The 16,409-nt window shown below is 38.9% G+C and overlaps 1 protein-coding gene across 2 annotated transcripts in view; it reads left to right on the forward strand.

The window, feature by feature from the left end:
• lrig1 (leucine-rich repeats and immunoglobulin-like domains 1) overlaps positions 1 to 16,409 on the forward strand; it is an 88,150-nt gene that overhangs the window by 55,252 nt on the left and 16,489 nt on the right. For both annotated transcript variants that reach the window (XM_063067946.1, XM_063067947.1), the window contains exons 9-11: positions 8,094 to 8,174; positions 11,573 to 11,644; positions 13,770 to 13,841. In XM_063067946.1, the coding sequence (XP_062924016.1) occupies positions 8,094 to 8,174; positions 11,573 to 11,644; positions 13,770 to 13,841 (225 nt within the window). The remainder of the gene's footprint in view (positions 1 to 8,093; positions 8,175 to 11,572; positions 11,645 to 13,769; positions 13,842 to 16,409) is intronic.

Here is a 16,409-nt window from a genome sequence, read left to right on the forward strand (position 1 = left end):
GAGATTGTATCGATATTGACCTATGCTGACAATAGACAATTTGCAGCGGGTCCAGGTCCTTAGGCAGGAGTTGATTCTGGCTATGACCAACCTCTCAAAGCACCTTATCGCGGTAGATATGAGTGCCACTGGGCAGTAGTCTTTGAGACAGCTCACCCTGCTCTTGGGCACTTGTATGATTATCGCCTTTTAGAAGCAGGTGGGACCTCTGACATTTTTGATAACTATAATAGAATATGTTCAAGTCCTCTATTTTTTGGGCAGTGACCAAATTGTTCACAATAAAAAGGCACTTAAAAAGGATCTGTGAAGTCATCACCGTTTCCTCTGTGTCAAAGTGGGAGGAAAATGAACTCTTTATCTTGAACTGCTAGTGTGAAAATATCGGACAGAAATTTACTTAATCTTAGCTTTTGGGAAGGTTTTTGTTTGTATTTTGAATGACCAATCAGCACAATTCTCTGCTTTATGCAGAGAATTCTAATTAAATAAAGCAAGAGGCTCATAGGGTCCTGCACCTGGTGAAAGAAAAGGAGCATACTTTAATTATGGTTCCATTGTTGCTGAGGATTGACGAGCTTTCAGTGAGTGTGAAACTGCTGAAATGCATAGCTATTCAAATAGAGGTCTAGCCTTTGGGGCCTTCACACAGCAATGATTAACAAGCCAGCAGGCATTCAGGCCCAGCCAGCCAGAAAGAATAGGAAATTGCCAGTGAAGCCTGGAAGAGAAAGGAAGTAAAAATAAAAAGAGCTCAAATCAAAGGTTTTGAGAGAAGACTTTTCCCCCCTCTTTCAATTCAACCTCTTTCATTCTTTTCAGTAGGGAAAGAAAACATGCAGTATGTGCAGTATTGGTATTGTTTAGCATTGGGTATAGACAGCTTAAATTCTTTTTTAAAGAAGAAAATACCCATTTGAGGGAACCAAATATAGTTTGATTTGAAACTGAGTGGATTTGTGAAGATGACGCAAAGGTATTTAATATGTTGAGTAAATGGGCAAATACAAAACAGATTCAGTAAAACGTGGATATATGTGATTCACCCTTTGTTTTAAATTTAAAAAAAAGGCAAAATGTTCGAGAAATGTTCATGCCTAATCAGATCTGGGAGTCCTTGTACATTAATCAGGAAAAAAGTAAGTGTGCAGGTTCAGTGAGCATTTAAGAAAGCAAACTGCTTGATTGCAAGAGTACAGGAGCAAGGATGTCTTATAATTACGTAGGATCTTGGTGAGACCACACCTAGAATATTGCATGCAGCTTTGATTTCCTTGCCAAAGAATTGTACACTTACACATAGAACACAGTTAATGTTTGCCAGACTGATTGCGAGGATTGTGGGTTGAAGAGATAAGATTGATTAAAACTTTGTCCACAGGCATTCAGAAGAATGAGAGAAAATCCTATTTAAATGAACAAAATTCTAAATTAAACAGACTGCATACAGGAAGGATGTTTCCCCTGGCTGAAGGTCAGGGGAGGGGATGAATGGCCTAAAAGTCAGTGTTGGAATATACGGAAGCTTATTTAGGGTTCAGTGAAGGAGATCTCTTTGCTCGGAGGATGGTGAAATTGTAAAGTTCTGCATCACATAAATGTGGAAGCCAAGTTGCTGAATATTTTAAAGATAAAGATCTCCAGGTGCACAAGATATTCAAGGGAATGAGAACAGTGGAAATACAGTAGTTGCTAGGGATTGATCGTGAATGAACAATGTCGGAGCAGGCTCAAGTGGCCAATTGGCCTACTTGTGTTCCTGTTTTTCACCTTTCTATGTTACAAAAATGAAATTACCTTTGGAAGTAGCTTTCTTGATGGGATGAATCACAAAGTGATTTAAGTTTAAAGATATTCAAATTCCCTAATAGGTGCACTGTGGTTCGTGATTTCTTAGACATTTATATGTAAAGTTAATGCTTTATTGGTTTATTTCTTAACTCTTAACACTTCATATCTTCAAATCAGCTCACATTTTTTGGAGTGATAGGGCCAGCCTTGGCAGTCAGCAGAATGCTGCACAGCTGCGCTGTTTTTAAAAAAAAACTCAAGTAGACTGACCCAGAGATCTCAATCACCACATCTACACATGACTTAAGCAGATTCTCTTAAAAAAGATAAGTAACCAGAAAATAAGAAATATTAGAAGAAATAGCAAGCAAAAAAGTTCTATCAAATCACAACTGATTCTGGAACAGAAAAAAAACTAGCTGTCAAAAGAATTGGTAACAAATCTTAGTTGGTGACCTCATAATGTAACTACGATTTTGTATAGCTCAGATTGTGGGAAGGAATGAGTAGTTATAATAATAAGGGATGGTCATGGGGAGCAGAGGAAAGGGGCTTGTTTTGCTGTTTTGTTTTTGTTGCTTGTGGTGTTCTGTGGAACATGATGGACATGCTGTGCTTGCACCGGAATGTGTGGCGACACTTGGTTGCCCTCCCCCTCCCATACATCCTTGGGTATGCTGGTTGCTAATACAAACAACACATTTCTCTGTATGTTGCAATGTACAAGTGATAAATAAATCTGAATCTGAAGTGAGCAATATGATTGCAAATATCTGTAAGTCAGATGGGCTGTATGGATCCTGAGGCATGATTTCTGAGATGGAAGTAGCAAACAGATGTAAAATAGTTTTAATCCTTCTGTGTTGTCTGTTATTGGGAGTGATAATGTTGCTGTGCAGATTTAAATGAGATGCTGACCTGTGATTTTGCAGTGAGTGGCTAATTATTGCTGCTTGTTGTGATTACTTTTTCCCCCACTACATTTTGTCTGACTTTATGCACAAACTAACATCATGTGTAAAACGGTGTAACATTCTGAGGGTAATCTGGGTCTAGGGAGAATGGGGAAGGCCAGAGCATGTATATTCACAGCAAGGTAGGAAAATTTTAATTTGGGAAGAGTTATCTAATGTGAAGTTTCCAGGGCTAGAGTGAATATTTATAATTATCCCATTATTTTAAAAAGTTGTTTGAATAAATCCTAACTTCTCTGATGTTTCGTGAGTAAGTACTTTAGATCTTTGTTTAATGAGTAAGTAAATTTAGATCTTTGTGTGTTTCATATTAACTCTCAGACCTTGTTGCTAACAAGAAGCTGAAACAAGTCTGACAACTGGCACTTGAATATTGTGAGATACAGGTTTCCCCTGCCATCCGAAGGTAGAGCATTCCTCTGAAACGGTTCGTAAGCCAGAATGTCGTAAAGCGAAGAAGCAATTACCATTTAATTATATGGGAAAAATTTGTGAGTGTTCGCAGACCCAAAAAATAACCTACCAAATCATGCCAAATAACACATAAAACCTAAAATAACAGTAACATATAGTGGGAGTGATATGATAAATACACAGCCTATATAAAGTAGAAATAATGTATGTACAGTGTAGTATCACTTACCGGAATTCGGAAGACTGCACCGAGCACACTGATGACAGTGTGTTAGGCTGAGTCGTTGGAGGTTGGGGTGGTGCAGCGGTCCCCGACCTCCAGGCCGCTGACTGATACCGATCCATGAAGAATGCAGCGGTAGCTTGGATGCACCCAGCACATCTTTAAGAAAAAAGTCAAAATAATCAAGCTAATTAATTACGTGCCGGGCTGCACCTAGTTAATTAGCTTGTTTATTTCTGCTTTTTTTCCTAAAGATGTGCTGGGTGCATCCCGGCTCCCGCTGCATTCTCTGCAGCAATGTATCGGTCTGCGGCGCGGGGGTTGGGGTGGTGGGACACTGGGGTGTCATCTCATTGTTGTCTGTTTCCATCAGGGCAGGCAGGTCATCTTCTTCTTTGTCTGCCTGCCTCAATGTCAAAGGTCGTGGTTCATCGTCAGCTGTGGCTGATGTGGTAGGCTTGAAAAACGACAATATGTTTGACTGCTTAGCCTTGCGCATTTTTCTATCATACAGTTCTTTGTAAGCACTCAAACCAACTTGCAAATATGCCCTAAACCGACGTACCCTTTCAAAATTAAAGTCGTACTTTTCTGCAATCATTGTTGTCAATTGCAGTGAAAATCTCACGCAGTTGCTTCACGTTCAGTTCCTGGACGACTTCACTGTCGGTCCGTTCGCTACTGCATTCAGTTTCGATTGTTATCCTTTCCTCTTCCAATTGCATCAGCTCTTCATCTATCAGTTCTTGGTCATGAGATGCCAAAACCTCTTTAACATCATCTTTGTCAACTTCCACACGTCAAACTCACTTTGTACTTATTTTGTTCACCACGATCGAAACACTTAATTATGTCTAGTTTTACGCTAAGTGTAACACCCTTATGAGCTGTTTTGGGCTTTTCCAATACCTTAGAACTCATCTTGCTAGCGGCTGCTCATGGGCACGTGTTTAAGTAATGCTGGCTAGAATGCAGTTCCGAGGGAGGAGCTTGGCTGCTCGGAGCACGCTCTGCCTTTTATTGCGCGCTGCCTTTTTTCATAACGGTGAAAACACCTTCTGTTAGCGAAAACAGGTAACTAATGTAGGTCTTTTGTAATAGCGAGGTTTCGTAAAGCGAACGTTCAAAAATCGGGGGACACCTGTATAAGAAAACTTAAATCTTCAACCGATGAAACTATCTAATACAAGTGTTCATCTGTGTCAAATCTAATCTGCATGTTTAATAGGTACACGCTTCAGCTTATGTCCTGGGGTATTAAGAAAGTTTATTGCATTCCTGGATGCAATCTAAGCTCAGCATCAGATTGCAGTCTGCAAAATCCGGGCAAAGAGTGACCATGAGAATGTATAATTTAGCGGTGTACAACTGGAGAAATTTTAACAGCTTGTTGCAGAGTTATTGACTTTTTTTCATTGAGTTTTATCTCCAGCCTTCACTGTGGATACTGGTATGGTAGAACTCATGGAGGAATCTGGCAGATTGGAAGGCAGTTTACAGATTTCCATGTTTTAATTGCACATATGAACACAAACTTACACAAAATAGTGAGAAATCTTTCTGAATGAGTTAAAGAAGTTTTACTCAACCTACTTAATTTATTATTTTCTTCTTTTAAGTTGGATTTCCTCACCATTTAAATAACCTAGATATTAAGGCGAGTCAATGGGGACATTGGAATATATCTTTATTCAAACACAGCACCTCATAGACAAACTTAGTGCTATTGGTAGTTATTTCCTTTTGTGTTTTACTATGGGAATGAATGAGCTTTGGTATGGGGGGGGGGTTAAGCTGAAAAGGGAAAGACCCATCTTGCTATAAAATAGAGTCAGAGTAATACATTGTAGATATACAGGCTCTTGACTTACCCAGTTAATCCCAATTTCCTGCATTCATTCAGCCTATATCACTCCTCTGTGTACCTATCAAGTGCTTCTTAATTGATACTATTTGTACATGCCTCAATTACTTCCTCTAGCAGCTTGTTCCATATACTCACCACCATCTGTGTGAAAATGTTGTCCTTCAGGTTGCTTATAAATTCCTCCCCCCTGCCCCCCCCCCGCACCCATAAGTCATGGCCCGAGGTTTTGGACATTTCTACAAGGATTCCGATTCCTGTCAGTCACCGACATTTTGAGAAATAAAGACCTGCCTGGCCAATCTCTTCCCTATAATTCAGACCCTCTGGTCCTGACAACATCCTCAAATCTTTTCCACATTCTCCAGTTTAATCACATTGCTTATAAGAGGGTGAACAAAACTGTACACAGTATTCTGAGTGTGGCCTTGCCAATGACTTTGACAACTGCAACATAATGGCCTAACTGCTAACCTAATGCCCTAACTGATGAAGGCCACCTTGCCCAATACCTTTTTCACCACCCCGTCCAGCTCTGCCACTGCTTTCCACAAATAATGCACCTGTACGCTAGGTCTCTCTTCCTTCCACTCCCCAGTTCATAGTACAAGTCCTATGCTGATTTGACTTTCTGAACTGAATCATATCCCACTTATCTGCATTGAAATCCATTGGCCATTCCTTTACCTATCTCCCTAATTGATCATGATCTCTTTGCAATTCATTGTAACCTGCTTCACTTTCAACAAGGCAGCAACCCCCCCCCCCACCAATTTAGTATCCTCCACAAACTTGCAATCATGCCATTTACATTCATATCCAAATTATTTACAAAATGAATCAAGGTTCCATCACTGACCCTATAGTATCCCACTAGTCACGAACATCCAGTCAGAGAATCGCCCTTCCTAAAAGAGCCAATTTGGAATCCACCTCTCTAGTTCCTCCTGAATCCCATGTGGTCTATCTTTCCAGATCAGACTGCTATTTGGGATATTGTCAAAGGCCTTACTAAAATCCATGTCAGCAATATCCACTGTGCTATCTTCATCTATCCCCTCAGTTACCCCTTTGGAAAAACTACAGAAAACTTCAGGCATGACCTTGCTCACAAAATAATGCTGACTATCCAAGTGATGGTAGACCTTCTTCCTCAGAATTCTCTCCAGCAGCTTCCCTATAGCTGAAGTCAGACTCACCAACCTGTAATTCCCTGGCCTGTCCTTACTACCCTTAAACAATAGAACAAAATTTGGCATCCTCATGTCTTCTGGAACTTCAGCACTAGCAAACGATGAAGAAAATACCTTTATAAGAGCTATTGTGATATCTTTCTTGGCTTCCCGTAAGGGAATCCACTTGGTCAGGTCTTGGGGATTTGTCCACCTTAACGAACTTCAAAGCTGCAAGTACCTCCTTCCTTGTATAAGCTGAGAGACATCTTTAACCTAGTATTTAGGGGACAACACGCCAGTCTGGTATCTCTGAGAACACAATGTACTGTCTGTCCCCCTCACTGTGAGGTCTCTTATTACTATCACCCGGCCTGACTGCACCACTTCCCTCTGAGCCACAGAACAGGTCTCGGTTCCAGACACCCGACTGCTGCTGCTAGCCCCTGTAAGAACATGCCCCTCAACAGTATCCAAGAAAGGGGAATAGCCATAAGGGAATCTTGCACTGACTGTCTACTCTTACTTTTCCTGATGGTTCCCAATCTATCTGAAGCCCGTATTCTGGGTGCGACCATCTGAGAATAAATCTGATCAATGACACTGTCAGATTCCCAGATGATCCTCAGTATTTCCGGATCCAGCTTCAGTTGCTTGATCTAGTGTGTCAGGAGCCACACTTGAGTCTAGTTTCCACAGATGTAGTCATCAGGGTTACCACAAGGTTTAATGACTTCCCACATCTTCCAGGAGGAGTATTCACTGCCCTAACTACCATCCTGTCTATACTGAATCAAGTCTTAAGGATCAACAACAAAATAAAATGTTAACTGTGCCTCCTTACTGAAGCCTTTTTGAAGATCCACTGTCACATCCAACACCAGGGCACTTACTCAGCGCCCTGAATATCACAAACTCAAGCACTCTTCTCCACTGGCTTATTATCGTAATGGCGACTTTATCTTACCTTTTTATTGGCTGTTGTTAATTGGCTAAACAACTATTAACTAATAATGAGTAAACTCGCTTCTTTTAAATTCCTGTGGAGTGAAGCTCGCATTCAAGTTCTGAAATCTACCTCTTTTTTAAAAATCTCCCGCTCTGGTTTCAGGTCCCAAATCCTGTAGACTCTACAGTACCCTGTGAAGCTGATGGTATTTGGAAATGCCCTTTATTCTGTCACCAATGCACATGTTTTTTTTCCCCCTGACCACCTTTTTGGGCATTCATGGTTAATTTGTCAGTGAAACATGTATTTTTGTAAGGAATATGGAGTGAATTAGTTAAAACAGTTACACAAATTGTTTTATGCAAAAAAAGTTGTGTATTGAAATTTTTAAAAGTCGATGTGTTACATATTTGGTCGTCTATTTAACAGTGATTTTTAATTCCCAAGGTGGCAACCATTTCATTCACAGAAACTAAACAATTCAAAGAAAAGTGCTGGTATTAAGAATAAAAATGGTTGTCAGCTTTAAAAGGAATTAGCTGACGAAGATTAGCTTTTGATATTGAATAATGTTACAAACAAAAAGGAAATCCATCATTTTATAATGCAGTGAACTAAAGCAGCACCTTTCCTCCTCTTGTTTACCTTTCATAATGCAAATGAGAAAGACTGGAAAATTGATTGCACTTATTTTTCTTCCCTACAGGGAACTTGACAATAATGAAATCTCAGGAATAATAGAAGATACAAATGGGGCCTTTGCTGGTTTGGATAATCTAAGCAAGCTGTGAGTATCTCATCTTTTGAAGTAGGCCAAACTGCATGCTTTAAAAGGTTATTTCTTTCCAGCCATTGTTCGTATGCTTGTGCTTTGAATAGGAAATTAGGCTCATCTTTATGCACACACAGAAGTGATGCACTGCAACTGGTTTATCAAATCTGTTCATTTCAGTTATTTGTATTCTTTCCAGTCAAATATTGCTCCAGATATTCATTGCATATAACTTATAGGACCTAAATACCATGTAAATATTTTTATCAATGAGCTTGTTAACTGTGAACTACAATTTAAAAAGGTGTTTTATAGATGTATATAATATATATATGGAAGAAAAGGCTATTGAGAATATTATTTAATTAGAGAATTGTGCAGAAACGAAATACTTGAATTAAGGGGAGGGCTAATTTCAAAATCATTAGGAAGGATCCAGTAAATGTAGACTAGAAATGCTACTTTTGGGTAAGTTAGCATTTTTTTTTAAAAAGGCAGATTTTAAAAGTGATACATTAAGAGTTCAGGGCCAACTTGTGTCCACAAGGGTAATGGGTAAGAATATCATGGAAAGGGAACACTAGGTATCAAGGGATAAAAGCAAAGAAAGAAAATAGTAGCTATCAAGTACTCACTATGGGGGGGGGGTGCTTTTTAAGTATAGAAATTGTGGGGGGGGGATACTATTAATAAAAATAAAGAGTGGCAATTTTAAGAAGCATTTAGACAAGCACATGAACCAGCAGGGAATGGAGAAATATGCATCATGTTCAGGCAGATGTGATCAGTTTGTATTGGCCTCATGGTAAGCAGTAACATTGTGGGCTGAAGGGCCTGTGTACCATGATGTAGTATGACTTTATTTCTAAGTGTATGAATTGAAAGACATACTGAAATGTGGTTTGTAGTATCCTGATTTGCAATAGTTATATCTATATTCAAGTAATTTGTGCTAAACCTACAATGCAAAATTGTTATATGAAATTAAATACCAGTCAACAACATTAGCTGTAATGCAGGAGAGTAGGAACTAAAATGTTCTATTAGTCTAAGGAAAAAGTTGGAAATTGGGATGTCCATTGTGGGTTCTTTTGGTATTGTGAACTAATTGAATGATTCATAAAGCATCTCTCCATTGTGTTTTGAGAGGGAAGAAAAACTTTATGGAGCTACCTAGCCTTCTGATAAGAAAATAGTGTTTTTTAAATTACTGTTTTCAAGATAATTATACTAATATATTTTCCATGTACATGTACATCATCAACATGAATTAATTTAGACCATAAGACCATAGGATATAGGTGCAGAATTAGGCCATTTGGCCCATGAAGTCTGCTCCACTATTTCATCGTGGCTGATCTAACTTTTCTGCTCAACTCCAATCTCCTGCCTTCTCCCCGTAACCCTTCATGCCTTGACGAATCAAAATTCCATCTACCTATGCCGTAAAGATATGTAAAGACTTGGCCTCCACAGTTGCCTGTGGCAAAGAATTCCACAGATTCACCACTCTCTTGCTCATCTCCGTTCTAAAGGACATCCCTCTATTCTGAGGCTGTGTCCACTTTTCTAGACTTTCCCACCATAGGAAACATCCTTTCCACATCCATTCTTTCAAGGCCTTTCATCATTCGATAGGTTTCAAGGGGGTCACCCCTCATTCTTGCTCACCCCTCATTCTTGCTACGAGAGAATACGGGACCAGAGCCATCAAACGCTCTATAACAAGCCATTCAATTCTGGAATCATTTTTGTGAACCTCCTTTGAAACCTCTCCAGTGTCAGCCCATCGTTTCTAAGATAAGGGGCCCAAAGCTGCTCACGGCGCTCCAAGTGAACCCTCACCAGTGCTTTATAAAGCCTCAACATTACAACCTTGCCTTTATATTCCAGTCCTCTTAAAAAGAATGCTAACGTTGCATTTGCCTTCCTCACCACAGACTCAGTCTGCAAGTTGGCCTTTAGGGAATCCTGCACAAGGACTCCCAAGTGTCTTTGCACCTCAGATTTTTGTATTTTCTCTGTATTTAGAAAATTGTGTATGCTTTTATTTCTTCTACCAAAGTGTATGACTGTACCCTTCCCGACACTGGCAGCTGGGACATACTCCACTGTCTCAATTTTGCACAAGTTTGTGCTTAGAAATTGAACTAATAGGCAACTGAGAAAATAGATTTATTTTTCTTTGGGCTGAAATGTAATTGTAACTATTTGCATATTGTCTTGTGTCAGCTTGGAAAATTTTACTGGTGTGGGACAGCTGATACCAACTGCTGGGTGTACTTGATGTCATTCTCTCGCAGTACTTTTTAAGCTTCACAGGGGAACTTGAACCATCATTGAGAGTTCCCAGGATAACATAATCATTACCAGTAAAATGTCAGACTAGGACACTTACCTAGTAAATCATAATGTTTCATCCTGGGCCAACAATTTCCTACCCATTTGAAAAATACTAGTCCCAGTGTGGTCTCCTGCTCCAGATCCCTACCCCCACCCCACCCATTTATAGCACATCTGTAGACACTTACCTCCCAAATCCAGCTCTAAGTGGGTTATCAGATGGCATATTTTTAACTCCTAGTCCTGAAGCCTTGGATGAAAGTAGATTTAAGTCAAGAGCTAGAGCAGGTGCAGCATGTCCTTTAGGATGCACTGGTTTTTCTAGGCATTATTTTTAATGCAACCAAGCTTATTACATGTATGTACAAAAATATTAAATATGGCTCTTGTATGAATGTGCTTTAAGATTTTCTTTAAAGATTTCACTCCTGCACTGCGACAGAAGAGATCAAAATTCTGGTACTTCTACCATATTCATACTTCTAACAGCCAATCATTGACACAAACAAAAAAAAAATACCTGTTCCAGTCAGGGGGCCATTACTTCCAAAAGAGAGAGCACCTTTCATAGAAGGGCAAATTAATGCTTGTGATTACAGCATACCAACACAATTATATAGTTTAAAATAGTTGCAGGACAAAGTCCGGCTTTGTTTTGCTAGTTTGCAGGATGTAGTTAGATTGTGAGTTTATTGTTTCTTGAGTCTTTGGGAAAGGCATGCAAGTACAGGAAGTAATGTAAAAGTCAGTGAATTTGGCTGGAGGGCTTTGGAACCATATAAGCTTTCTATCCAGTGTAATGCTGGAGGCTGCAGCTGTCTGTGCAGCCATTCTGACTCATTATGTTGCTGATGATTGGACAGTTTTTTATTTTAGGAAGCTGATTTTTAAGCAGTTGGAACCTAATTTAATGTGAACCTGTTTACCTTGACCTTTTTGCAATTTGTGAATTGTTAAGTTATTTTTGCTCAAAGAAATATATTTTTAATGGAACTTGCTCTTCTTGTGGTTTTATTACCTGATTTTGTTTGTTTTATTGTTTGTATTCTTTTTCCATTTAAAAATTGCAGAACACTGTTTGGAAACAAGATCAAATCTGTAGCCAAGAAGGCATTTGTAGGACTGGAGGCCCTTGAACACCTGTGAGTATCCAAGAGCACGTTGAATTAGCAGTCTGCCAAGATTGGCTGCTTTAGGAGACTGTTAGCAATTTAATAGCTCTTTGTAAACTGAGAAGAAGTTGCATTTTCAGAGGCCATCTGCTGCTTTCTCGTTATAGTCTGGTTAAACTTTGGCCCTATTTTGGTTTTGCCCTTAAGGCATTAAAGTATAAACCCAGTCTCTGAATAACTTTTCATTTAATAAATACACACCTCAATATCATTGTTTTTCTAATCCAATTCCAATACTTTTGAATGAGAAGTAATTCTGAAATAGATTTACTGCTGATCTTCATTGACTTCCAAGAGGTATATACACAAATCTTGAAAGTTTATCTGAGTGTCTAACAGGCCGTACCGAATCTTAGACAATACCAACAGATATATTTAAAAAAACCTGAATCTGTCAGAAATCTGAAATGGAAATAGAAAATGTCCTGCATGCCATATAGCATTTGCTTTGAAAGCACATCTCATCTGTGATGAGAGTTAACATTTGAGGTAGATGACCACCTGATTTAAAAAGTTATGGGCCTGACAGTGTGTCAGTCGACTGTGCTTCTTCGTATGGATGCTGTCTGGCCTGCTGCGTTCCACCAGCATTTTGTGTGTGTTGCTTGAATTTCCAGCATCTGCAGATCTCCTTGTGTTTGCATACTTGACAGAATGTATATGCTACAAAATTTGTAAAGTGTAATTGGTGTTCTCAGTGAAATATCCTCTAATGGGAAATGGTGATATTAATCATCATTGATTGTAATCAATTAAAATGTACTCTGAAGAATGATTGCTGTTTATATTCTGCAATTAAGATTTGTTTTGTTGACTTGGGGGTTTGTTCATTGTGCTAGATATTCTCTGCCATTTTTATGCCCTGTAGCTTTAACAGAAATAGTATAACACAAAATTGGAATCTTTCTGCATCTGCTCTTAACATTACTTTTTAATAAAATTAATATGGTACTGCTTTTTCTGAGCTTTTTTTGCAAATACAGTTCATGTCATATGATGAAATTTCTACAGGAACATGCAATATTTAAATTTTGAAAATTAATTATGGCACTTGGAAAGTATTTGTCATAGTCTTGTACAGCACAGAAACAATCCCTTGAGCCCAAATTGCCTATGCTGACCTGAATTGTTGAAGTTAATTCTGTTTGCCCTCAATAGATCAATATCCTTTCCTATCCAGATACCTGTCCAAATTCCTTTTAAATGTTGTAATTTTATCTGCTTCTTGCAGCTCATTCCATATAACAACTACACTGTTTGGAGAAATTGCCCCAAAGATCTCCTTTAAATTTCTCCTTTAAACCCATGACCTTTAATTTTAGACTCCTCCAACTGAAGAAAGACAATTACATTATGTGAGCATAGATTGGATAAATAAACCTCTAAGGTCACCCCTTATCCTCCTTCATTCCCATGAGAACAAACCCATTTTATCCAATCGCTTCAACTCGTAACTGAGAATGACATCTTGGTTGCTTATGATTACAGTGAGACAGCATTTATTTAACTTGACTACTCAGAACGTTGGTGTTGATTTAACACAGTTGTAGTTAAGTAAAATAAGTGAGAAATTCCAGCACATGAACTTGATGTAGACCAATTTTGAATTGTATATTTTGTCTTCCTTTCTTGCATAAAATGCTTCCTGTTTTAGTTGTTTTGTAATGCTAAGAAAACAGTGTTGTATGAAATTATGATCTTGATTTTACTAAAGATTATTTTTGTTTCCATGCCTTAATAAGATGAAATAACTTTCTTGTGTGAATCCATGGTTGGTTTTTTTTTTACCCCCTTTGAAACAAAAAATAACAATGTAAATTGTGAAATATCTGTTCAGTTCAAATTTAACTTCGTTTTTTTCACTTTATAAATGTTCTGAACTGTGTACCTTTTGGGGTAGCTTCTGGAAGGGGATGATTTTTTAATCTTTGATCCAAATATGTGTTAATTTACAAATATTATTTTATGAACAAATCATTTCTATCATTTTGTACATGTGCAGGGTGGATGGGGTGGGTCAAAGTGAAATTTATTGAACATCAAGTGGGCTTTGAAAATGTGTACTATAAAATATAACCAAATTTTCTTTTCATAGAAACTTGGGGAATAATATGATCAGATCTATTCAGGGAGAAGCATTTTCCAGAATGAAGAATCTAAAAGAATTGTAAGTAAACAGTCAGTACGATGCTAACTGAAGGTGAAGGCTTTGGAGACCATCTTTGAACTGGGTGTAAATTATATCAGTTTTCTAATTTATTTTTCTCTCTCCTTTGTTTTTGTTCAAGTTTTCTGTCTTACTTAAAATACATTATCTTGCATGAGGTGATGTGGATTTTAAGATTAGAGTTTTCTGTCCATAGACATAGTAACATAGAAAACCTACAGCACAATACAGGCCCTTCGACTCACGATGCTGTGCCAAACGTATTTATTTTAGAAATTATCTAGGGTTACCCGTAGCCCTCTATATTTCTAAGCTCCATGTACCTATCCAGGAGTCTCTTAAAAGACCCTATCGTATACGCCTCTACCAACGTCGCCGGCAGCCCATTCCACGCATTCACCACCCTCTGCGAGGAAAAAAAAACTTGCCCCTGACATCTCCTTTGTACCTACTTCCAAGCACCTTAAAATGGTGCCCTCTCGTGATGGCCATTTCAGCCCTGGGAAAAAGCCTCTGGCTATCGAGACAATCAGTGCCTTTCATCATCTTATACGCCTCTGTCAGGTCACCTGTCATCCTCCGTCGCTCCAAGGAGAAAAGGCCAACTTCACTCAACCTATTCCCATAGGGCATGCTCCCCAATCCAGGCCTTCTTGAATCACAGAAATTGTTTAGACACAGACAGGAAATTCAGCCAATGAGTCTCTGTGAGGAATCCAGAAGTCCCATTTCCCCTCCTCTTTCCTCATAGACCTGACCGTTATTTCCTGTAGAATGCCTATCTGCTGTCTTTTGAAGGATGGATTTATTCTGATTTTCAGAATTATTGCACATGATTAATTCAATTTCCTGCATTCCGGTTGTGTCCTGTGTTTAAAATTTTAAATCTGTTCCCCATGGTCTTTGAACCATCCATTGATAGTAACAGTTTCCCACTTTTCACCATGTAGAGACCAGTCAGTTCTAATGAATCCCCATTCAAATTCTTTGCTTCAAGAAAAATCACAAATTTTATTGACAAAATCCTTCATACCTAGAACCATTTGAGTAAGTCTTGTTTGTACCTTCTCCATGGCCTTCAAATCTTTCATACTCTGTATCAACCATTCATAATTTTGTATGACTCAACATAAACCTCTGCCTTCTGGATCATTTCTTAACATGCTCTTCTACTATGCAAAAAAAATGTACATGTGCATCACATTCCTCTATTACACTAAATTAAGCCAAGTTAAAGGACAGGACCTCCAGGATAGCAATCTCAGGATTGCTACCAGTGCCACATGCAGGAGGGTTTAGAAATAGTAAGGAAGCGCAGATCAACATGTGGCTGAAGGCATGGTGCAGGAGGGAGGGCTTCAGATTTATAGATAATTGGGCAGTATTCCAGGGAAGGTGGGACCTGTTCCAGCGGGACGGTCTACATCTGAACTGGAGGGGGACAAATATTCTTGCAGGTAGGTTTGCTAGAGAGGCTCTGGTGGATTAAAACTAGATACGAGGGGAGAGGGGAGCCAGAGTGTAGGAACAGATGTAGGGAAGAAGGAAGAAAAAGAAAATAGTAAAATTGTTTGCTCAGTTAGTGATAAACAGAGAGTAAGAGGTGGAAAATTCCTCAGATGCATTTATTTTAATGCTAGGAGTATTGTAAGAAAGGTGGATGAGCTTAAATCATGGATTGATACCTGGAAGTATGATGTGGTAGCTATTAGTGAAACATGGTTACAGGAGGGGTGTGATTGGCAACTAAATATTCCTGGATTTAATTGCTTCGGGTGTGATAGAATCGGAGGGACAAGAGGGGGAGGGGTTGCATTGCTTGTCAGAAAAAATATTACAGCGGTGTTCTGGCAGGATAGATTAGAGGGCTCATCTAGGGAGGCTATTTGGGTGGAATTAAGGAATGGGAAACGTGCAGTAACTCTTACGGGGATGTATTATAGACCACCAAATGGGGAGTGAGAATTGGAGGAGCAAATTTGTAAGGAGATAGCAGATATTAGTAGTAGGCACAAGGTTGTGATTGTGGGAGATTTTAATTTTCCACACATAGACTGGGAAGCCCATACTGTAAAAGGGCTAGATGGTTTGGAGTTTGTAAAATGTGTGCAAGATAGTTTTTTGCAGCAATACATAGAGGTACCAACGAGAGAAGGGGCAGTGTTGGATCTCCTGTTAGGAAATGAGATAGGTCAGGTGACGGAGGTTTGTGTTGGGGAGCAATTCGGGTCCAGTGATCACAGTGCTATTAGTTTCAATATAATTATGGAGAAGGATAGATCTGGATCCAGAGTTGAGATTTTTGATTGGAGAAAGGCTAACTTTGAGGAGATGCGAAAGGATTTAGAAGGAGTGGATTGGGACAATTTGTTTTATGGGAAGGATGTAATAGAGAAATAGAGGTCATTTGAAGGTGAAATTTTGAGAGTACAGAATCTTTATGTTCCTGTTAGGTTGAAAGGAAACGTTAAAAGTTTGAGAGAGCCATGGTTTTCAAGGGATACTGCAAACATGGTTCAGAAAAAAAGAGATCTACAATAAATATAGACAGCATGGAGTAAATGAGGT

This window comes from Mobula hypostoma, chromosome 15 (genome assembly GCF_963921235.1).
Source record: "Mobula hypostoma chromosome 15, sMobHyp1.1, whole genome shotgun sequence".
NCBI lineage: Eukaryota > Metazoa > Chordata > Chondrichthyes > Myliobatiformes > Myliobatidae > Mobula > Mobula hypostoma.